General features: G+C 37.8%; 1 protein-coding gene across 5 annotated transcripts in view; it reads left to right on the forward strand.

Annotated features, from left to right (window-relative positions):
• Positions 1 to 25,116, forward strand: part of HEPH (hephaestin) — a 137,676-nt gene that overhangs the window by 10,152 nt on the left and 102,408 nt on the right. For all 5 annotated transcript variants that reach the window (XM_042242540.1, XM_042242541.1, XM_060407607.1 and 2 more), the window contains 11 exons: positions 577 to 789; positions 1,485 to 1,667; positions 3,117 to 3,371; positions 4,765 to 4,933; positions 6,096 to 6,232; positions 10,478 to 10,609; positions 12,259 to 12,470; positions 13,578 to 13,728; positions 16,489 to 16,701; positions 22,838 to 23,051; positions 24,844 to 24,983. In XM_042242540.1, coding sequence (XP_042098474.1) covers positions 577 to 789; positions 1,485 to 1,667; positions 3,117 to 3,371; positions 4,765 to 4,933; positions 6,096 to 6,232; positions 10,478 to 10,609; positions 12,259 to 12,470; positions 13,578 to 13,728; positions 16,489 to 16,701; positions 22,838 to 23,051; positions 24,844 to 24,983 — 2,019 coding nt within the window. The remainder of the gene's footprint in view (positions 1 to 576; positions 790 to 1,484; positions 1,668 to 3,116; positions 3,372 to 4,764; positions 4,934 to 6,095; positions 6,233 to 10,477; positions 10,610 to 12,258; positions 12,471 to 13,577; positions 13,729 to 16,488; positions 16,702 to 22,837; positions 23,052 to 24,843; positions 24,984 to 25,116) is intronic.

Genomic DNA, 25,116 nt, shown 5'->3' on the forward strand with positions numbered 1-25,116 from the left:
AGATTGGTTTACTCATCCATAGCTCCCACTATCCCAGGCCCAACAGTTTATAATACTGACACAGCGGTGAGTGAGGAATAGAGAAGTCAGAAGGTCCTAACTTGATTAACTCCCCATATCACCTTGGGCAAATTATTTTCCCTATGTTTTCTCTTTCATAAGTAGCCCATTTGATAATTGAGCTGCCTTCAGACTGAAATTCTGTGGTTGTCTTCTTTTTGTTTTCTAAAATGAGTGCTCAGGGGTAGGGAATTTTTATTTTCTCTTTCCTCCATGTCATTGGCTTTGCACTGGAGCATTACTAGGTTAAGCTGTATAGTACTTTCAATGGCCATATCTCCTTCCCCAAGGGCTGCTACCTTTTTAACCTGCTGTTGGTTTGAAGTCTAGGGTTCTTGACTAGATATTACCTGAATCTGACCTTCCTCAGGTTGTGAGGAATACTGTGCTGAACTTTAGAACTCTACCTTCCACAAAACTGAAACTAGATATCTCGTATGTCAGCACTCTCCTGATTTCTCTATCTGCTACGTCTCTCTCACCCTGGGACTGAGCATGTGCAATTTCATTTTGTAGGTTCCTTGTATCCAGATGGTTCCTCTGGCTGGCTGAAAGCTGATGATTCTGTACCCCCAGGAGGCAGCCACATCTACAACTGGACCATTCCAGAAAGCCATGCACCCACTGAAGCTGACCCAGCGTGCCTCACCTGGGTCTACCATTCTCATGTAGATGCTCCACGAGATATTGCTACTGGTCTCGTTGGACCCCTTATAACCTGTAAAAGAGGTATAAGCCCCAAGTGTGAGCTGAAGATACTATTTGGGATATGTAGAGGGAGCCGTGATAAAATTGAATCACCTACATATTGAACAACAACCTGGAGAGCATTAATTTAACACCCCCATTTATTAGCAAGAATAAACTCTACCAAACTCCCTTTTCACTATTTTTTCTACTTATTTTTTTAAAAAACAAACAAAAATATTAAAAAAAATACTTGCTACTTTTTTCTTATTTCATTAAAAAAAAAACCCTCAAATTAGTAATGATAAAAATCAAGTTACATAAGAACAAATGTGTATTAACAGTTTTTTGGATAGGATTGAAACTCTAGCCATCAGAATTTGGGGAGGATGGTAAGTTTGGTTGGAAATGTGGTATGTTTCGGGTATAGTCAGTCCTGAAGACCTGTGTGTTGTGGTCAGAATAAGGCCCTGAGTTGAAGACATAGGCAGGGATGGTGGGAGGGAATTATTCTAGATTCTATGTACTTCACCTTCAAGTCCTAGGCTCAACTGAATTGGTGAATTTATCTAAGGAGTTTGGAAATATAAATTAGCAGCAGAAGGTTCTATATACTTTTCTGTTGCTGATGGACTCTTAAGGCTCCACTCTTTCTATCCTTACTTGTGAGTACCCCTTACAGCTTACTGTTGCTAAAGAAAGAAGGTTCTTAAAGGCTTTTTTCTTACTTTCAACAGGAACCCTGGATGGGAGCTTCCCTCCTCGGCGACAGGATGTGGACAATGATTTCTTCCTCCTTTTTAGTGTGATAGATGAGAACCTTAGCTGGCATATCAATGAGAACATTGCCACTTACTGCTCAGACCCTGCCTCAGTGGACAAAGAAGATGAGGACTTTCAGGAGAGCAATAGGATGCATGGTGAGCTGGGAGTAACTGACCACATAAAACAGTGAACACTGAGGTTCTCCACTGGGCCTAGTATTTGGTGAATGTTTTCACATACCTGGTTCTTTTTAATCCTCACAAGGACCATGGGTAGTAGGTGGCTTTTCCATGTTTCACTCATGAGTAAACCAAGGCTGTAGGATTACACAGAAAATAAACGGCACAGCTAAAATTCCAACCCTAATCTCTCTGACCACATAGACTATGCTCTTGCCATTAAGTACCTTGCTTTATAACATGGAACAGCCCAGAGTTGTTGATTCCAAAGTCATATACTCTATACTTAGTCACTGGCTAGGGTTGCCCAATGATATAACTAGTTAACATTTCTTTGTTTTAAAAAGGATGCCAACTGGAAAAATTACATGTTTTACAGAGAGAAGAAATGAGTTCCCTTAAGGGTATTCTGTTCAGTTCAGTTCATTTCAGTCACTCAGTCGTGTCCGACTCTTTGCGACCCCATGAACTGCAGCACACCAGGCATCCCTGTCCATCACCAACTCCCAGAATCTGCCCAAACCCATGTCCATCAAGTTGGTGATGCCATCCAATGATCTCATCCTCTGTCGTCCCCTTCTCCTCCTGCCCTCAATCTTTCCCAGCATCAGGGTCTTTTCAAATGAGTCAGCTCTTCACATCAGGTGGCCAAAGTATTGGAGTTTCAGCTTCAACATCAGTCCTTCCAATGAACACCCAGGACTGATCTCCTTTAGGATGGACTGATTGGATCTCCTTGTAGTCCAAGGGACTCTCAAGAGTCTTCTCTAACACCACAATCATCTTAATTAAATTTAAAACAAACAAAAGGCACAGAAGTCCTAAGGCATGGACAGAAAATGGATTTTAGAAATGAAAAAAGTTGCTTTTGCTTTTGTTTAATTATAAGAGTGATTTACATAGTGACAGAGGTAGGCTCAAAACCAGTCCCAAGGAGAGGTGAAAACTCAAGCAGATTATGTGAAAGATGGTTTGGACAGCTCAAATTTCTCTTGAGTTTTATAGAAATTGTTTGTAATGATAGTTAATTAACTTGACAATTTCCCTGTGGAAACTTCAGAATGAAATTGGCCTAGAAGGAAAGAAGGTTTATAAAATAAAACTCCATTTCTTAGAAAGCTTCCTCAGATTGCTGGGTTTGAATCCTGGCTCTACCACTTAATACCTCTGTGGTCTTGGGAGAGAAGTATTAATAACTTTACCTCTCTGAGCCTAGATTTTCACATTTTTTTTTCCATACCAGTGAATTCTGCTTATTTCCCAGGACTGTTTGTGAGATTTATATGAGATAATGCATATGGTCAGCACAGTGTACTCTCGAAACCTCACCTAAGTATTACCTATTATTTTTGTCAGATGGTAAGGCTTCTCTCATTGGGCTATCATTTCCTAACTCTGATATTTCCTTTGTGTTTTATTTTGCAGCAATAAATGGCTTTGTATTTGGAAACTTGCCAGATCTAAGTATGTGTGCACAGAAACGTGTGGCCTGGCACTTGTTTGGCATGGGCAATGAGGTAGATGTCCACACAGTTTTCTTCCATGGACAGATGCTGACCATCCGAGGTCATAGAACTGATGTGGCTCATATCTTTCCAGCCACTTTTGTGAGTGCTGAGATGGTGCCCCAGGAACCTGGCACCTGGTTAATCAGCTGCCAAGTGAATAGTCATTTGCAAGGTGAGATCCAACATCTCTGATCCTTTAGATATAGGAGGTAGGTGGCAGTGATGGTTATCAGGAGCCTGGGTTTCTGACCCGGAGCCATAAGATTGGTTTTTCATGTGAGATAACTGGATGTAAACGATGAAACATTAGAATTCTGGGATTCCAGGTTCCTTCCTGGCTCAGTCGTTAAATTGCAGGTTGACCTTGGGCATGCCCTTTGGGTTTTATCTTCCCTGTCTCTAACATAAGATGGTAGAAGAATGGATGAGTGAACCTTTGGTAAGTCATGTCATATTTTTTGAGTCTATGTTTCCTCATCTGAGGATTGCAATAATATTTCCCACCTTATAAAGTTGTAAAGAGGTTTCAGAGAAATATGGGATTTTGAAGCTTAGAGATGGGGGAATGATGAGACCAAGACTGGATACAAGAGAAGAAAATGAGCACTCAAATGTGCAGTTGGAAGATAGGCACATAAATCTTAATTCTACCTTTGACTAGCTGTGTAATCTTGGACAAGTTATGTAACCTCTCTGATCCTTAGAAAGAAAACTTCGCTTGCAAAAGGGGACATTAAGTCTGTTCCACAGGCTAGATATGAGGACTGAAGGAAGTAACTAAAATATGTAAATCATCCAATAAAGGGTCTGGCAGATAGTACACATTCAATGAAAATGAATATCCTTGTTTCCTCCTTCTTCATAGCTAAGATTTCTAATTTCAGATTTCAGATCTCCTTGGGATGTTGTGAGACTCAAATGAGATAATGTGCCTGAATGACCTCTATACACAGCCAAGCAAATATAACACAGTATCATCTATTACCACTATGCCTCAATGTAACAACTCCACATTTGGAAACACTACTTAGAATCTACACTTTCCTGACAGTCCCAAGTGTGAAGCTTCATCTTCATATGAAGATGTTCCTTTACTTTGGAAGCATCCCATTTTATAAATAACAGTCTTATTTTTAAAATTTGATGCTCCCATGGGCCTAGTGTAGTAGATTTCTCTATTCTCCCCATTTACAAATCAGAGGTTAAGCTCAGATCTAAGAAGTGACTTGCCTAAATACTTATAGATAGTGATAAGGCTTGGACTTGGAATTCAGGTATTTTAACTTCAAGTTCTGTCATGTTGATACAGTGTAAGTATTTTGCAGAGGCAAGAATAAAGTTCTGATAAATGAGTTAGTAGTGGTGAGCAGGTGGGAGATACTTGAATTCCCGCTTGCACTCCCTGTTTCCCAGTCGGGCTCTTTAGGAGTGAAAGTAGATCATTTGGAGGGAGGGGTAAAGAGCCTAGTGAAGGTTGAAAGCAGGAAACATTAGGAAAAGGAGGAAGGTGAGTCACCTGGGTAAAATATGGTAGAATGGAGCCAGCCCTGATCTTTTTCCTCCAGATGGCATGCAAGCACTCTACAAGGTCAAGTCTTGCTCCATGGCACCTCCCGTGAACTTACTCACAGGCAAAGTCCGTCAGTACTTCATTGAGGCCCATGAAATTCAATGGGACTATGGCCCTATGGGGCATGATGGGAGTACGGGAAAGAATTTGAGGGAGCCAGGCAGGTAAGAAGTAATGTGTTTCCTCTCTCTACTCCTTAGTCTACCCACAAACACCTATTACTCCCTCTCAGAAATCTGTCAATTCACTTGGGGATCACAATCATTGTCTGGAGTTAATGGCACAACTATTAATCAAAGACTCGTGACCCTGAAAGAGTGCCTTCTCTTGGAAAGTTATAAAACTTTTTGTATGATCATGTCAAATATTCCCAGCCAGGGGTCCAAGCAGAAAAGTAGGCCAAGATGGGGTCATGTAATTTAAAATGACATTTCTCCAATTATAATTTACCAATTATTTATCATGTTTCTCCTTTCTTTCTTTGCCATGGTCTGAAGAACACATTTAAGCTGAAGTGTAAAATGTACTCTGAAAAGTATTAGACGAGGGGAAGGAACCTTCCTTATGGTCATTCCATGTCCTTCCTTTTTGAGGAATTTCTCCAATTTTTCATGCTTCATCCATGAGTCAGATATGGGCAAGATAGAGTAGAAGGTTGGTGCCCTAATCAGTTGCTGGGCCTTAAGTTACACTGACTCACTGGGCTATCAGTGATTCCTGATCTTTTTAAAAGATGCACTTGATAAATGACTAAGAGAGTTAATGGAAAATACTATAGAACATCAAATCATGTTTATTCTCCAGTAGGAAATAATAGAATGAATCTGCAGAAAATGTAGAAAAGTAGGCATTTGGGTGTCAGCATGGCTTCTAAGTATCTACAACTAGTCTTTCTAAGTTAGTGTGCTTTCATTTTTAAATGAAAGATATTAAGGGGAGAAAGGATTTTGAGTACCTGAGGATGATTAAGGACAGATGTAAGACTACATAACTCTGGAGAATAGAACTGATCCCAACATCTAGAACTTACAAGCAAGAGGATTTCAGCCTACTATAAAGAACTCCAATTATAAAGACTATCCAACAGTAAGAGGAATTATTTTCTCTGAAAATGAGTTTCCTGATCTTGGAAAGGCTGAAGGAGAAGCTATGTATCATTAATTTGTATTTTGCCAGAGGAGATACCTTCACTAGATGGACATTAACCTGGATGATCTCTGAGGTCCTTCCTAAACAAAGATCCATAACTTGATAAGAACAAGTGTGCAATGGGAGTCTATTTGATATGTGGCTAAATAATTTGATATTTGTCTCCTTATATGCCAGTGGCTCAGATAAATTCTTCCAGAAGAGCTCCATCCGAATTGGGGGCACTTACTGGAAAGTTCGGTATGAAGCCTTCCAAGATGAGACATTCCAGGAAAAGGTGCAGCTGGAGGAGGATAAGCATCTTGGAATTCTGGGTGAGGAATCCTTAACTTATGAATTTAATTGACTAGAGCCAGATAATTGGAGAGGGCTTAAAAACTGGAGCCTGGTGGCTACTCAGAAACATGCTCTAGACCAACATTTCTCAGAATGAGTCCCAAGAGAGTAGTGTTTTGTGGAAAAGTGTTATGTGTCTGAAAATGTCTGCAAAACACTAAGTTAAACCTAGTCAAATAGTATTTTTTGGTGCAGGGCTTCCCAGAGCTGTGGATTTATTTTTGTTTATCATGAATCTCCATGATGGGAGTAAAATATACATCATTTCTTATATATACTTGACTACTGAAACCTTTTTTTTTTTTTACATTGAACATCTTCTGATAGCAGTACTGTACAGATCATACTTTTAAACATTATTTTCTAGGTATATTTCTGAGGGGCTATTTAAGGCAGTAAGACTGTTCAGGATCTTGGAAATAAGGGACCAGGAGCAAATGGCATGACATTTAGACATGGTTGCTATGGTGAGGGATGCAGAACAAAGCTTAGGCCCAGACCTAAGGAAGGTATCTAAAAGGCCTAAAGCACAGTATAGCACTGAAATAGTATAGGAAGATTGGGTGTGGCTTATTCACTTAGTAGAGCCAGCCAACAAGATAAATTAGATGGGAGAAAACTTTGAAAATAAAATAATATAATAGACCATATTCTGGGGTTAGGTATTTACCAGTTAATTTTCTGAGATCTGATAATGGACAATTGGTGTTTCATTAGCTGGATAGGGAGATAATAAGGAGCAGAAACACACCTTGGTTTGGAAAAGAGAGTGAGTGGTAAGTAGAAAAGAGCTCTCATTAGCTGGTATTCAGGATAGGTCCCCAGTCTTTTTTTTTTTTTTTCCTTCAAAGTTTTATTGTGGCAAAATATGTTTAACATAAAATTTACCATCTTAATCATTTTAAAGTATGTAGTTCAATGGTATTAAGTACATTCATAACGTTGCACAGCCATCACCACCATCCATTTTCATACTCTTTCCATCTTATAAAACTGAAACACTATACCAATTAACAAATAATTACCTATTATCTCCCCAAACCCTTGTCAATTACCATTCTATTAATACCTCCTGTCTCTATGATTTTGATTACCTTAAGTACCTCATATAAGTGGAATTATACAATATTTGTCTTTTTGTGACTGACATTTCACTTAATATAATGTCCTTAAGTTCTAGCCATGTTGTAATATATTGCAGAATTTCCACTGTAAGTATGTAAGTTTTGTTAAACTTATTCATTTGTCTATCAGTGAACAGATGGTTTGCTTCCACATTTTAGCCATTGGGAATAATGTTGCTATGCATATGGGTACACAAAAGTTTCTTTGAGACATGCTTTCAACTGCCTTGGGTATATACACACAAATGAAATTGCTGGATCTTATGGTAGGTCTAGTTTTGTTATTTGAGGAACTGCCATGGTGTTTTCCACAGTAACTTCATCATTTTACACTCCCACCAGCAGTGCACAAGGGTTCCAATTTCTATACATCCTTGGCAACCCTTATTTTTCTCATATTATCTATCCTAATAGGTATGAGGAGATAGCTCATTGCAGTTTTGACTTGCATTTTCCTGATGACTAGTGATGTTGAGCATCTTTCCATGTGCCCACTGACTGTTTGTATATCTTCTTTGGAAAAATATCTATTCAAGTCCTTTGTGCATCTTTATTTGAATTATTTTTTTGTTGTTGAGTTTTAGGAGCTCTATATATATTCTGGACATTAATCTCTTGTCACATATGATTTGCAAATATTTTCTCTCATTCTGTGGACTGCCTTTTCACTCTGTTGGTACTGTTCTTCTTCTTCTCCTTCTTTTTCTTCATTTATTTTTCCCTTGGCTGTGTTTCATGGCATGTAGGATATTAGCTCCCCAACCAGGGATTGAGCCTGCACCCCTGACTTGGAAGTGTGGAATTGTAACCACTAGACCACCAGGTAGACCCTGTTGGTAGTGTCTCTTGATACACATTTAATGTTTTTTCATGAAATACAGTATTTTTTAAATTATCTGTGCCTTTGGTGCCATAGCCAAGAAATCTTTGCTAAATCCAGTGTCATGAAGATTTTGCCATATGTTTATAAACAGTTGTATTGTTTTAGGCAAATTTATATCTTTGATCCATTTTTAGTTAATTTTTTTGCATATGATGTTAGGTAAAGGTCCAGCCACTCTTTTGTATATGTAAATTCAGTTGTCTCAACACCATGTATTTAAAAAGTTGTCCTCATATCTGTGAGGATTTATTTCTGGGCTCTCTATGCTATTCCATTGATCTATATATCTGTCGTCCTTATGCTACTACCACACTAGTTTGATTACCATAGCTTTGTAGTAAGTTTTAAAATCAGGACATGTAATGTCTTCCAGTTTGTTCTTTTTACCCCCAAGATTATTTTGCTGCTTGGAGTCCCTTAAAATTACATATTGCTCATGTGGAATTGACATTTTAACATTAATTCTTCTGACCTATGATCATGGGATGTATTTCCACTTTCATGTGTATTTTATCAATGGTTTATAGTTTCCTTTCTACAAATCTTTCACCTCTTTGGTTAAATAATGTCTAGCTATTTTATTCTTTTCATGGTATTATAAATGAAATTGCTTTTGTAATTTATCTTTCAAATTTTTCACTGTTAGTGAAACTGACTTTTGTGTCTTGATTTTGTATTCTACTCTTTTGAGGAATTCATTTATTTTAATTTGTGTGTGTGTGTGTGTGTGTGGAATCTTTAGGATTTTCCAAATAATTATGATAAGGATCATACCATCTTCAAATAGAGATATTTTACTTCTTCATTTCCAGTTTGGATATCTTTTATTTATTTTCCTTGACTACTTGCTCTGGCTAGAAATCCCAGTAAAATGTTGAATAGAAGTGGTAAAAGCAAACATCCTTGCTTATTCCTAATCTCAGAGGAAAAGTGTCAGTCTTTCAACATAGAATATGATGTTTGCTGTGGGTTTTTCATATATGGCTTTTATTATGTTGAAGCAGTCTCTATTCCTAGCTTTTGAATGTTTTGTATTATTAAAGGATGTTCAGTTTTGTTCAGTGTCTTTTTCTGCATTAACCAAGATGATGATTTTTTTTTCTTTTATTTTGTTAACATAGTGTATTACACTGACTGTTTTTCGTGTGTTGAAACATTCTTGCATTACAGGAATAAATATGACTTAGTCAAGATATGTAATCTTTTTAATATGCTGCTGAATTTCATTTGCTAGTAATTTGTTGGGGATTTTTGCATTAGTGTTCAGAAGTAATATCAGTGTATAGTTTTTCTTTTCTTGTAATATCTTTGTCAGGTTTTGATATCAGTGTAATGCTTACCTCATAGAATGGGTTAGAATATAATCCCTCCTTTCCAATTTTAGGGAAATATTTTTTTTACATTTTATTTTATATTTTTTAATTTTTTAAAATATGGATTGGTAGTAGTTCTTTAAATGTTTAGTAGAATTCACCAGTAAAGCCATCTGGCTTTTCTTAGTTGCCATATTTTTGATTAATGGTTCAATCTTCTTATTTGTCTTTCAGATTTTCTATTTCTTCACACTTAAGTCTTGGTAGGTTTTCTGTTCTAGGAATTCATCTGTTTGCTTATGTACAATTGTTAATAGCATTCTCTTATAATTTTATTTTTTTTTACTTCTATGGGGTAAGTAGTAATGTCCCTACTTTCATTTCTGATTTTAGTAATTTGAGTCTTTTTGGCTATGCTGGGTCTTAATTATTGTGCAGACTTTCTTCTAGTTGCAGCAAGCAGGGGCCACTCTCTAGTTGTGGTAAGTAGGCTTCTCATTATGGTGGCATCTCTTGTTGTGGAGCACGGACTCCAGAACACTTGGGCTTCAGTAATTGTGGCATGTAGGCTCAGTAGTTGTGGCTCCTAGGCTCCATAACACAGGCTCGGTTGTTGTGGTGCATGGGTTAGCTGCTCTGCAGCATACGATCCTCCTGATTGAACCAATGTCTTCCACATAGGCAGGCGGACTCTTTACAACTGAGTCACCAGGGAAGTCTGAGATAGTGGATTTAAAATTGCTTTTTATAACTATAAACAGCAATATTTTAGCAAAAGATTATTCTTATTATTACAGAGAGAAAAGTTTTCTCTCTTTTACATTTCTTTCCTTTCCCTTCTGCTTCCATCCTCCCTGGTCATCATTGTTTTCATTCCCATTGTCTCTCCTTCCCATTTTCCAGGACCAGTGATCCGGGCTGAGGTGGGTGACACCATCCTGGTGATCTTCTACAACCGTGCCTCCCAGCCATTCAGCATACAGCCTCATGGAGTCTTTTATGAGAAGGACTCTGAAGGAACTGTGTACAATGATGGTGAGCAGGCAGGGTTTCAAGAAATGTGGGCTTCAGATAATAACAGGTACCTCTAGAGCAGCAATCTCCAACCTTTTTGGCACCAGGGACTGGTTTCATGGAAGACATTTTTTCCATAGACGGGTTGGGGAGAATGGTTTTAGGATGATTCAAGTGCATTGTATTTATTGTTCACTTTATTTCTGTTATTATTGCCTCGGCTCCACCTCAGACCATCAGGCATTAGATTCTGGAGTTTGGGCACCCCTGCTCTAGAGGATATATAAATAGGGGAAGGAAAGTGAGAAAAGAAGGCAGAATTAACTGCCATGGATGGATGTTGTTGAGTATGAAATTATAGTGAGACAGAGCTGGGATCAATGAGACAACTTTTAAATATAAATATATTCTGGTTATAAAAATAACATATATGTTATGGAATTTTGATAAAATGGAAAATTATAAAATAAATAGACCCCATAGGTAGAGTGTCATTACATTTTGATATACTTTTTCATATTTTCTGTTTATACAAATGTATATATTTATAATGATATGTTTTGTACACTTTGGTATCTTACTGTTTTATTTTTTTAATATTAGTTTATTTATTTTAATTGGAGGCTAGTTACTGTTTTCACTTACCTTTATACTGTGCCTATCTTCTATGTCATTATAATGTTACAAACATTTTAATGACTATGTAATAAGGTAAAAATATTTAACTTATCCCCTATCATTTGGACATGTACATTGCTTTCATTATTTGTTTGATATTGTAAATCATGTTGCAATGAATGAATATGTACATTTGGTTTGAATTACTACCCCAGGAAAGAATCCTATAAGTGAGATTATTAGGTAGTTAATTTCTTCTTTTCCTCGAGAGTAATACTAACACATGCATGCTAATCTCAAGTCAAAATTACCAAAAAAAAAAAAAAATACTGAAAACATAAAAGCAAAGTTACAGACAAATCTAGAATAAAATAATATTCTACGATGCAAATGATCTAGACTTTTCAAGAAATCGGTGCCAAAGCAGCGTGTGGGTGGGGGAATCAAAGAGACAACACCAAGGGCAACATGAAATCCTTGTTTAATTTTGGTTGTATAAAAAGAGACATGTAGGAGATAATTGGATTTTTTTAATATACACTGATATTCGATGGTATTAGGGTATTTTTGTGGTGTGGTAATCTTATTGTGATAATATAAGAAATGGTTACTAATGTATATAGAAGTAAAATGTCATTATTCTTGCATTTCACTTCCCAATGATTTAGAAAAGGTAACCATACACATAGATTTAGATAAATTTTAGATGGCTAAGCCTGTGATAAAACAGATAACAAACAAGTCCCTACTGTAAAAAAAAAATGATGAATAAATTTTACAAATAAAATACAAAAAGAAGGCTGGCTAAATATTAATCAGCTCCAAGTGGTAGTGATTATTGTACTATCCTTTAAGGTCTTCTGTATGATCAAAGCTTTAAAGAATTAGGAACAGTGAATGAATAAGAAAAAAAATAAGTTAAAATCATCCTAAATTATACTACCAAGTGATAAATTCCAAAATGCCTTTGTAGTTTATGATCTTTACTCCACTATTTGGAGATGTTGATACTCTAGCCAATGTGAGCAATAAATTCTGTGTTTTTCCTGCAGACTCTTCCCACTCTGGCTTAGTGGCCAGGCCCTTTGAGAAAGTAACATACCGCTGGACAGTCCCTCCCCATGCTGGCCCCACTGTTCAGGATCCTGCCTGTCTCACCTGGACATACTTCTCTGCTGCAGATCCCATAAGAGATACCAATTCTGGTCTGGTGGGCCCCCTGCTGGTGTGCAAAGCTGGCGCCTTGGGTACAGATGGCAAGCAGGTATTGTCAAGGTTTCTGGCTGGAAAGCCTACTGAGAAGATGATGAGGCTGGGTTGTTAACCAGAAGTTATGCATGGATCTGGGTTCTAAAAATAAGAGCATAAAATTAACCAAGTTATTGTATTGGAAATTAATAGTTGGTGGCCTCATGCTGTGTTTTCTTTGCCTCATCTCTTTGTCTAAACTTTATTTTTTTCCTTTTCTTCTTCTTTTTACTTTTTTTTTTAAAATTGGAGGATAATTGCTTTACAATGTTGTGTTGGTTTCTGCCATACAACTATACAGATCAGTCAGGACCTCATGCTATTTTGCATGTTATTCTGTTCACAAACACACGTCTTCCTTAGTGTCTATTCTTTTCAATTTTATATTTTCTCAATATCTCTTCATTTTTAAAAATCTCAGTGGCCCTTAAAACTTGCTCCTAATCCCCAAATCTTCCCTACTGTTTTCTTGTCTTCTTTTATATTCAGCCCACAATTCTTAGCTGTTTAACTTTGGGCAAATTACTTAACCTCTCTTTGCCTCAATTTTATCATCTATAGTAAAAGGTTAACAATGGAAATAAACATCTTGGCTTTCTGTAAAGATTAATTAAAATAATCCATATAGAGTGCTTAGTAGTGTCTGATACCTAGTAAACACTCAGTAATAATAATATTACTAAAATTAATAATTGATCATAAAATACGTTAATAATTAGTATACTTATTTTTAATTCTATTTTCTAACTTATCCCCCCATAGAGTCCCCCTCTGATCTCCTAGCCATCTTTCCCCACTCCTACTCCTAGTTGATTCCAGGCACTCTTCTATCATACTTTGTACCTCTTAATCATAATCTTTTGCTTCTTCCCTGCCCCCTTTCTTGCATTCCTCCCCTCCAGTCTTATAACTTTATTCTAACCACCTTTACCCACATGCAATTTGAAGTTACCTGAGGGAAAACTTAGCTACAACTACAGCTCTAGGCAGGAGATATGGATTTGGCTCTGTGTTTGGAAAGGAAATGGGAAATAATCAAGGATCACTGGGATCTGAAGCTGCACAGTTCACAACTGTTAAAATTGTTGTTATTCCCCTTTGTTTTCTTCCGTTGGGACTACAGAAAGGGGTGGATAAAGAATTTTTTCTCCTTTTCACTGTGTTGGATGAGAACAAGAGCTGGTACAGCAATGCCAATCAAGCAGCTGCTATGTTGGATTCCCGACTGCTCTCAGAGGATGCCAAAGGTTTTCAGGACTCTAATCGGATGCATGGTATGGGGAGTGTTTTTACCCTAAGCTATAGATGAGAGGTTATGAGCAAAATCTAACCTAGACCTAATCATGATCCATCCCTGAAAACATTGATTCTATTCGCCAGCTCTGCTAAGAGACAAGCTAAATTGAGGGATTAAACCTAAGAAGACAAGCTAAATTGAGGGATTAAACCTAAGACAACACATCTTATCCTTAGCACCTTCCTGTGCTTTGTTCTGTGATATGCAGTGTGGGAGACACTGGAAAAAAAGTACTATGAAATGAGGATTGCATACAAAGGGCTCACTAGGAGAATGAGGAGAGTAACCTGGGATGATACATTTCCAGTCTTATTTCCTCTCTTATTGCCCACTATCCTTGCTTCTCAACTTCCTACTACAGCCAAATGGAGATATTTTCTCTATGTAGACATGTCTGTGTAGTGTGCTCAGTCGCTCAGCCATGTCCAACTCTTTGCGAGTTGTTAGCCTAACAGGCTCCCCTGTCCATGGAATTTTCCAGGCAAGAATACTGGAGTGGGTTGCCATTTCCTGCTCCTAGCGATCTTCCTGACCTAGGGATTGAACCTATGTCTTCTGAATCTTCTGCCTTGGCAGGCGGACTCTATACAGACATACCCCTTGTACTTTTCTGAGCTTAAGCTTTTGTAATGCTTTGTACTTCACTTGAAAAGCCCCTTTTTACATATTTGCTTTATCCTATGGAAATTCTGCCCATTCTCTAAAACTCTACTCATAAATGACCTCTTCCATGTAACCATTTCTTATCACCTAATCCCAGGATAATGACACCCTCTTGTGAGCTACTGTTGTATTTTTATCAGATTTTTAAATTGCAAGTTCCATACAATCTTCAATATTGTAGTTATTTGCTACATGGCTTTTGACTTCTGCTAGACTGTAGTCTCCTTAAAGGTGAGTATTATTTGCTGTTTATCTGTTTACAATTTACATGGTATAATATATAGTAAATAGTTATTGAACTGATGAACTACTAAATTAATGAGTAGGTGAATGGATCAGTGAGTGAATTGATAGGGAGAAATTTTCAAGTTTACAAGGAGCTTTCAGCATTTTGCAATTAAATGAGACTAATAATGCCCATTAAACAATTATAGAACATGTAAGACAGACTATGATTAAGTGCTAAATTGTTTGGAACAGCTTTTAAGTGACATAGAGTTCAGAACAGGAGAACATTGATGAAGAAAAATCCAGTTAAAGAATTCTTGGAAGAAGGAAGTGCTTGACTGAGCCTTGAAGTTTGAATCAAACTTTGCAATCAAACACTGTAGTAAAGGAAGCATAATCAAGAAGTTAATGATGTTTCTGTCAGCATCCCATGGAATTATCAAATAAAGTTACTCATTAAGGCTGGTTTCAGTGGGTGTAAGGACATTGAAAAGGGATCAGCTTCAAGCAGGCCTCCCTGTATTTTTGAGGGGAGTGTGCAGGGTGAGAAGGGGTCAAGAATGAATATGTTGTCTTTCGGCTCTATCTCTTTGTTCTCATTACCATTCAGTTACATCAGTTGGAAAAAATAATACAGTCTATGAACCAAATTTATTCCAGATTGAATTTATTGGGCACCTGGTAAGTATTAGGCAACATCCTAGGTGCTTAGATACGAAAAAATGATGTGCTTCCTGCTAAGTCAATCTAGTGTAGAAGATAAATGTAAGTAAATCACAGGACTCTATGATAAGTGACATTTCAGAATTTTGTGGGGAGAAAATATCAAGGAAGCCAGAGTGTAATAACTCTGCTCCACAGGATAGGTGATACTTGAGCTAGAGTATAATGTATGTATAGTTAGTTGGCTGCAGTTAAAGACCACGGGGGGAATTTATTACAGGCAGAGTGAACAGCATGTGAAAAGCCAACATGTATTTTCTAAGTGCCTACCATGTTTAAGGTCTTGTGGTGTGTGTTAGTTGCTCAGTTGTGTCTGACTCTTTGCAATCCCATAGACCATAACTCACCAAGCCTCTCTGTCCACGGAATTCTCCAGACAAGAATATTGGAGTGGGTTTCCTTCTCCAGGGGATCTTCCCAACCCAGGGATCCACCTCAGGTCTCCCACATTGCAGGCAGGCTTTCTACCATCTGAGCAACATGTACAAGCAAATAGAGCTCACAGGATAATGGTGTGTATGTGTATATGAAAGAGAATGGGGGAATAGATTATAGGTAGAAGTACAGGGAGGAAGATTCTCTAGGATTCAGGCCAGAGATGATGAGAACCAGAATCAGGGCAGTGGGAGTGAAGATGAAGATGATTATATAGATTGAAAGCTAAAGAAGGAATGTTGGGGAACTCTAACACTTTATAGGAACATGGAGAATGAGAATAAGATGGAGGAGAAACAATAAGAAAAGCTATAAGAGAACCAGGGAAGTATGGTGCTACTGAACCAAGGGAGGGGAGTTTTAAGAAAGTGGGAATAGGAGAGATTGATACTTTTTTGGAATGTGAAGTTTTGGGAGTGGAGGATAGTTCAGTTTTGCCAGGGTGTGAAGTATGGTGGAGGAAGGTCAGGATGTAAAACCAGAAAGATCATTCAAGCCCTCATCCCAAAGAGGCAGAGAATCATAAGTAGAATTAATGTGGCTTAGAGAAGAAGGTAGAGGAGTTGACAATGACTCAGAAATTTCAAGTTGTGGAAAACCTTAGTACAGTGCTGATGCCACACTGCCAGCTGGTGTCTGAGTAACCTGTTTTCATCTTCCCATTCTGTCTTGTGTTTCTGTTTTCCAGCCATTAATGGGTTTCTGTTCTCTAACCTGCCCAACCTGGACATGTGCAAGGGTGATACAGTGGCCTGGCACCTGCTTGGCCTGGGCACAGAGACTGATGTGCATGGGGTCACATTCCAGGGCAACACTGTGCAGCTTCAGGGCATGAGGAAGAGTGCAGCCATGCTCTTTCCTCACACCTTTGTTATGGCCATCATGCAGCCTGACAATCCTGGTAAGTGCCTTAGCAGCTGGCCCTAGGCTGAGAAAATTTGTTGAGCACTGGGGCGGATGAGGTGTGGAGCTGTTGAACAGCAAAGAAAAGTCATATTGAGGTACTTGGGAACTTTTCAAAACTGTTGTATCCTTTTCTCAATGTGTACTCCATGTTTTGGTTATTTGAATTCTCTTCTCAGCTGCAGGTAGAATAAAGAGCTGAGGAAGTTATTTTCTGGAATGACAGGAGGAAAATAGAGATGCTGCCCAGTATTAGGGCAATTCTTGCATAGGCAGAGAATGGACTTGGCCACATAGCCCCATGGCCATGTAGAAATTCTAGATATAAGCCCTGCACTGAAGAAAAGATCAATGAAATATACCTATAAGTGCTTCCAACTCCGACATTCTGTGAAGATTTTTGCAACTTTCTGGTAGGAGCAGGGTGGCATGTGCTGTAACAGTTTTAGCCTAAGAATTAGAACACAGGAACTTCTAGAGCAGGGTCTTTTATTAACTTGCTGTCCTATTTTTGTCTAGTCACTTCCCCTCTCTGTGGCTAGATTTCTTCCTTTGTTTCTTTTTTTGTTCATTTCTCCTCCTCTCTCCCTCTCGTTCATTCTTCCCTCTCTTCCTCCATCCCTCCTTCCTTTCCCCTCCTCTTCCCTCTCCTTATCTTTCTTTCATAATTAAATTTGACTATAATGTTTCTTCAGATTCCATATTTGTGTGACATTTCCTAACTTGGCAGAAAGCTTTCTCTGCAGTTGCTAGGATGTATTCTTTTTTTCCAGGCAATAGGTGACAGTAGTGTTTGTAAGAAATATCTGTCAGTTCCATGAAGTTCTCACTAAACTTTTAGTTCTATAAATCCATTCATATTTGAGGAAAAATCCTTAAACAAAGCAAGTTTCCTTGACAACATAATGATTTCATCCTGGCATTGGGTTTGACACACACTTGGCATGAAGCAGGCCTCCACAGACTTCTTGGGTCCTCATTTCTGCCCATGTACCTAGGATACTTTGGTCAAGGAGAATTGATGTCAGCAAATTAGAAACGGCCATTAATGGGGTTGAAAGGACCAACAGAAATGAATGCTTGTAGTGAACACTGGGGTGGGGAAGTTTGGAAAAAGAAAGACTCTTCTCTCTAGCTGTGGTCTGAAAGCCAAACCCTAGGTTTAATCTCTTTCATACAAAATTAACCAGGCTCCCCTGTAAGATCTACATGGCTCTCTAGGGCTCACAGTTATCAATATTTTGGCAGTGAATGGGTTTATAAGAAAGGCTTAAAAGGTAACTCTCATTCAAAAAACCCCCTAACTTTTTATCTTTGCATTTTTCAGTCTTTCAAATTCTCCTCTTCCTGAAGAATTTTTGAGTCATAGAATATTGCAACTGGTAGAGCCCCTTAGAGATAATCTTATTTCACTTATTTAACTAATGGGAGGAAGAGACAGAGATCTGGAGGGGGAAAATGATTTTCTCAGGTTAGGGATGTCAGCTCTATTTTTTCTCCCCTTTGGACCCATCTTCATCAACCCCTGTTAATTCTTACTCCTAGGTAATATTTTATCTGAAGTCACCTTCACTATACCTTTGATAAGGGTTAATGTCTGATTAAGATTGAGAGAGACCATTGGAATAGCTCCCCAAAGATAGGACAAAAGTACCAAATAAATAAAAAGGCCAGAACCAGAATTAGGCTTTGGAAGTCTAGAAAAAGGAGTTGTAATGAAGATTGGTCAATATACATATACAATTAAGCAGCTTTGCAGGTAACTTACAAACATCACCATGGAGATTCAACATAGTGCTTGCTGGATGTTTACAATTATGTTTAACAAAAGAGAAGAACAAATTCCCAGAAAAAGTGCAGCAAAATGCTAAGAGTGTGAGTGTTATGTTTATTTGTGACTTTTTTAAATCTTCTTTTTGCTTTGCTTTAAATCCTAATAATATTTTAATTTCAGATATTAACTACATTTAATGGAAATGACATTTTTACATTTTAAAATATCCTGAATAATACACCTCAGCTGTTCCAGAAGAACTACTGATACTAGAGTTTTGATAGCCAGAGAAAGTGGCAGGTAAAGAGGCTAGAGCTTGTAATGTGCTGTTTTCCACCAACTTCGTGTTAGATTTCTCAGCATCAAAAATAATATTTATTGCTGCTCTGATGCTTCAGAGTTTCTTTTCTCTTTCACCATTAGAATTCATTGTTTATTCATTTTTCCCCCTCCACACCCTCTTTTCTTTTCCCATTACTTTTTCTCTCTTCTCTCATTTTTCCTATTCCTCTTTGTCTTTTCTTTGTTTTCTCTCTCCTTTTTTATATATCTTCTTTCCCCTTCCTTTCCTTCATTCTTCCCCCTTTTAAATCTATCTTCTCCTATCTTACCTTTTATCTTTCCTTCTTTTTGTTTTCTGCTTGCATTATTTTTGTCTTTTTTTGCATTCTTCTTTTCCTTCTCTCTCTTTTTTCACTGTTTTTTTTCTTCCTTTGAGTTTTTCCTAGGCTTCTTTTTTACTTCTTTTCTTTTTTCTTTTAATCTTCTTTTCTCTTTATTTATTTTTCCATTCCTCCTATTTCTTTGCTTCTTTTTCTTTTAATATGTATCTTTTTTTTTGGTCTCTTGTCATGTTTTTTTCTTTTTCTTCCTCATGTTTTATTTTACCCTTTTTTTCTTTCTCTTTCTTTTTTTTTTCTTTTTCTTTCTTTTTTTTTTTTTTTTTTTGCAGGTAGATTTCCTCCAGACATAGTAAAGGTGTGTTTCCTTACATTTGTTGGTCTAGATGCTAGGGATGTGAGAATGAATGAGGCAGTTCACAGTTAGTGTGGAAAGGAGATAGGTATGCAAACAATATTCGCAATTCTATGACAATGCTATCAGACAAGGGCTATAGTAACACACAGGAAACTAGAAAAAATTCTGCCTGACTTGTGGAGTGAAGCTTTCCTAGAAAAGTAGACATTCAAATTGAACTTTCAAGGACTAATGAACTGTTACCAGGCAAAGAAAGAGGGTGGATTTTAAGAGGGTATTACAGGCAGTAGGACCCACATAAGCAGTGACTTGAGAGCATCATCTGCCTGGAGAAGGTTATGTAGATTGATTTTATTCATTGGTTTTCAACTAAAGTGGTATGCTGGTGTTTGGAAATGTGTGGAATACTTTTAGCTGTCACACAATGCCTGGAGTTATAAGGTTATGATACTGTTGTTTATAGAATGGGAGTCAGAGATTCTAAAGCTTTCTTCAATATGTAGGAGAGTCTTAAACAATGAAGAATAATCACACACTAAATGTTAATAGCAGCCTTGTTGAGAAACATCAAGAAATAAGATTGGAGAGGTGATAGCAGAAGGCCCTTGTAAGAAGTGATAAGAACCTGACAATGGGTGGGAGCAATAGAGATGGAGAGAAGGGGCAGAGTTAAGAGATATTTGAGAGAAAAATGACAAGATTTGCTAATGGGCTGAGCAAGAAGAAAGGATTTCTGAGATTTTCAGCTTGTGCAATAGATGGATGGTAGTGTCATTAATCATATGAGCAAGCACAGAAAAGAGGAAGAGGTACTAAATTTTAGATAGAACGTATTCATTGGGAACATGTTGAATTTTAAGTTTCTGGTGAAGTCCAGGTGATGTAGATTTTACAGTAGGTAGTTGCGGGTAGTAATGTAAACATTGGAGGAGAAGTCCAAGCTAGAGAGAGATTTGAATGTTTTCATGTTGGTGTCCTTTAGCATGTTAGAGGAAATAAAAGTTATAGGAAGTTATAGGAAACAAAACTTAAGGCAGAAATCAACATTTAAGTAGTAGAAGGAAAAAAATAAGCAAGAATAAGGAAATAGTAGAAATATTGGTCACAGAGGTAGGAGGAGACTCAGATGCAAATGACCAAAAAGTATTTAAAAAGAAGCATCTTGGAGAACAATGTCCATATGAGATGATGTGTTACTCTCAGGTCACATGATTCTGCCATAAAGTCTTCTATTTGTTTCTATTCCATCCAATGATTAACAGACTTTCTTGTTCACACCAACCCCTGAGCTATGACTTTTAGACATTGTATACAGTGTATCCAGTCATTCATTTGCACATAAATTCATTCACTCAACACATATTTATTGCATACTTTCCATGTGCTAAGTCTGGGGTAGAGGGGTGAAAAGATAGACATGATAATTACTTCCAGGGAAGATCTACAGCAAACACAAAAAATCACATCATAAAATGGTAAGACATTTTCAGATCATGATATATGTCATGAAGGAAAGGAAATACATTGGTGTGATAAACTGATAGGGGCATTACTTTAGAGATGGTATTTAGGGAAGGGCTCTCGGAGAATGTGACATTTAAGGCCTAAGTAATGGGGAGAAAGAAGCTATATGAAGATCCCTAAGCAGAATATCCTAAGTAGATGATCCAGCAAGTGTAAATGTCTCAAGATGGGAATAAGCATGTCTTATTCAAGGGTTGGAAAGAAGGTCAGTATGGTTGGAGTATAATAAACAAGGAGAAGACTGACACCACATGAAATCATAGAGGTTGGCAAGAATCATACTATATAGAGCCTTGTAGACCACAGTAAGGAGCTTTAATTATATTCTGAGTATGAATGGAGAATTTAAAGCAAGAGAGCAATGTGCTCTGGATCATATTTGTTAAAGAGGACCCTGTATCCCTTTTGGAGAATGTTGAAGAGGGAAGGAGAAGCAGAAAAGACAGCTGTGAGGCTATGGAAGTTTTTCAGGTGAGAGATGATAGTGGGTTTGACTAGAGAAGTGACAGAGTAGAAACAGAACAATGACTGGAAAGGAAGTGATGATAGGATTTATTGATGGAACAGATATGAGGGATAAAGGAAATAGAAGAGTCAGAAAGTAGATATGGAAAAAAAAATTCCATGAAGTTTATAAACTAGTGGAAAAGATTGTTTTTTAAAGAGAGAAGCACTTAGTCCTTAACCATGTGATCTAGATGAAAAGTGTTTTAGAAGTAGAAAAGCAAAACTGTAGAGCACAATGTGGGCTGGAATAGTCAGGGAGGACTTTCTGGAAGAGATTAAATATGAATTGGATCTTGGAGAATGAGTGAACTCATAAAGATATTTATGAGGAAGGGAAGGTCTATTCCAGAAAAGTAATAATGAGTGAAAATTTCAAGATAGGAATGAGATATGTGAGATGGGCAATCAGGGGCAAATTTAGTTAGAGCCCTGGTTGAATTTGGGGCAGAGTGGGAAGTGGGATTGTGTCCATAGTTTGGAGCTAGCTCATAGAAGCCTTTAAAAGCCAGGAAGATTTTGTAGCGGTGGTATAGGCAGTTATCAGTAAAATAAGGAACACTGGGGAAATAATGTAAGAAAGTTAGCTTCTCCTGATCAATATTCTATGAACCTTTGTGTCCTTGACATAGAATCCTGGATCCTGAGATCAGATACAGGCAGCTCTACAATTCAGATGTTTATGGCTGACATCCAAACATTTTATTGTAAAAGACTTGGGGAAGGCCATTTCAGAGTTCTCTGATGTAAGCATTCTTATGATCAAAAAGTTCATTATATGTATGCCCACCCTTATTTCTTTAAGACTTGGTAGGAAGGGGATAAAATTGGTCAATGCCTTCTTTCAAATAATAATTATTCAGCTTTATTTACTTATAGTTTTACTTATTGAACATTTTACACTATACTATGCCAAGCAATATGTACATATTTTTGTGGTTAATTTTAAAATAATCCCATTAAGTAAAATGTTCCTCTCTTTACCATGAGGAAACTGAAATACACAGAAGCTTAAAATTTTTCTGAAAGTTATATGGTTAATAAGTGTCAGATAAGATGATTGACTATCTCAGTTTTCTCATAACTGAGGAGTTCCCAGAGATGTTGCACTTTCAGTCCTAAAACTAGAGAAGTCATTGGTAAACAGAGAGGAGTTTGTCATTGTAGCGGCAGGTTTAGTTAACCTCTGTGCTCATTATTCTCAATAAATGTAATAATATTTTACCTAATGAATATCAAAATCATATCTGAAGCTACCTACTCTCTGCTATACAACTAGAGAGAAGTAGGAACTCCCTCAGGCACTATACAGGGGTATTGTGAATTCAGGTTTTGCTCTCTGTTCCCACCTCAGGGACATTTGAAATTTACTGCCAGGCAGGCAGCCATAGAGAAGCAGGGATGAGAGCAATCTATAATGTCTCCCCTTGTCCTGGACACCAAGCCAATCCTCATCAACGTTACCAAGCTGCAAGGATCTACTACATCATGGCAGAAGAGATGGAGTGGGACTATTGCCCTGACAGGAGCTGGGAACTAGAATGGCACAACCAGTCTGAGAAGGACAGGTAAGGTTTCAGAAAAGAAGAGATCATCCTTTCAGAGACTCTAGACCAGTTTACTGAAATGGAGGACATTCTGAGATGATGATGCACTTATCTAAACTCACCCAATAACATACCAACAATTCTAGAGCAGGGACTAAAACACAGGTAAGGTGGAACTCAGTGCTTCATCTATGTTGCTATACTGTAGAGCTGAAGTAAAGACCTTGCCCAGGTCTTCATGCTCTAAGTCTTGGCCTCCTTTCCTCCTCTCCTCAGAAGGGCTGATATTGGGACTCAAATTTTGTATGGAATTTACTTAGGGGACTGAATATCCCAAGCTCAAATGTCCTTTACCAAAATGTCATTAAGATAGAGGCTAAAATGAACAGCAGAAAAAGCCCCCAAAGAGTGGCTTAAGTATGTTAGAATTTTATTTCTTGTTTACATACTAGTGCAAATAGGAGCAGTTCATGGCCAATAGGAACTAAAATGTCTATTTAAGTTGTAGTCATTCCCAGCTATCAAGAAAGGGGGAGTAAATCCAGGGTAAGCAGCATTGTTTGTGAGGCAATAACTTGAAGTTGTATACATTACTTTCTCTCATACCCCATTGTCCTGAACTTATTCATATGCCCATACCTAGCTGCAAGAAAGTCTGGGAAGTGTAATCTCTGGTTAGGCAGCAATGTGCTCAGATAAAACCTAGGTGATTCTATTACTAAAAAGGAAGGAGGGAAGAATGGAAACTATGGTACAGTTTAGCAATTCCCGCTATCATTTATTTTTGGTGTTATCCCTTGCTAAGTTGCTTCAGTCGTGTCCGACTCTGTGTGACCCCATAGATGGCAGCCCACCAGGCTCCACCGTCCCTGGGATTCTCCAGGCAAGAACACTGGAATGGGTTACCATTTTCTTCTCCAATGCATGAAAGTGAAAAGTGAAAGTACAGTCACTTAGTCATGTCCAACTCTCCACGACCCCATGGCCTGCAGCCAACCAGGCTCCTCCGTCCATGGGATTTTCCAGGCAAGAGTACTGGAGTGGGGTGCCGTTGCCTTCTCTGGGTGTTATCACTACCCTTTGCCAATTATTTGTGTTGGTTGTTGAAGGTTGAAGGCTTCTTGCTAACTTGTTCTGCAACTTTGAAAAACTGAATTCCCTTTTCTGATTTCTGGTTTACTCATCTTTAAAGTGATGTGGTATAATTGAAAGAACTTGACCAGACTTTAATCCAAGCCCTGGTTCCCCTTCTGGCTGACAGTATCAATAAAGATAAGTCCTGTCATCACTGAATTGTAGGATTCTACCTTTAGGATGTACATACCTCATCAGTCTATTGGAAATGCCAAATGATAAAATGAATAATATAGCTCTTTGTAAATGCGAAAACATCTCATAATGAGAAATCTGTAGGATTTCATTTTCTTCCTGCCTATCCCCATCCCTCACCTACCAGCAACAGAAGCTGTTAGTATTCTCCTACCATCTGTACCTTGTCCTTTGTCAGACTAATTTCATCTAAAACATCATTAAGACTAGAGCTAATGTTCAGGGTTTGATTCTTATCTTAGTGTTTTTACCATATAAATTTTACTATAAATTCCTAACTAAATGATTGCAAACAATTGACTATAAATAAATATTGAAATCTACCATTTTTAACTGCAGATATGCAGCCAAGGTGGATAATCTGACACAGGAATAGGGCTCTCCTAATATCTGTGCCATGAAGTTGGGTCTGACTTTGCTTTCCCATATCTGAAAATGAGAGGTTAAAGGCCAGGTGCTAATACTACTCTTTGGATTCCTCTAGTTATGGTCACATTTTTCTGAGCAACAAAGATGGACTCCTGGGTTCAAGATACAAGAAAGCTGTGTTCAGAGAGTATACTGATGGCACATTCAGGGTCCAACGGCCAAGGACTGGATCGGAGGAACACTTGGGAATCTTAGGTAAGGGAATTCCACTTTCCTCCTAGTATCTAGAAGCCTGTAATGCTCCTAGGGAGGCTGTGTCATATCAGGAAGCCCTCTCCATTCCTCATTATCCATTTTCCTTATGACATACTGGAAATACGGTCATATT

Source organism: Ovis aries, chromosome X (genome assembly GCF_016772045.2).
Source record: "Ovis aries strain OAR_USU_Benz2616 breed Rambouillet chromosome X, ARS-UI_Ramb_v3.0, whole genome shotgun sequence".
Classification (NCBI taxonomy): domain Eukaryota; kingdom Metazoa; phylum Chordata; class Mammalia; order Artiodactyla; family Bovidae; genus Ovis; species Ovis aries.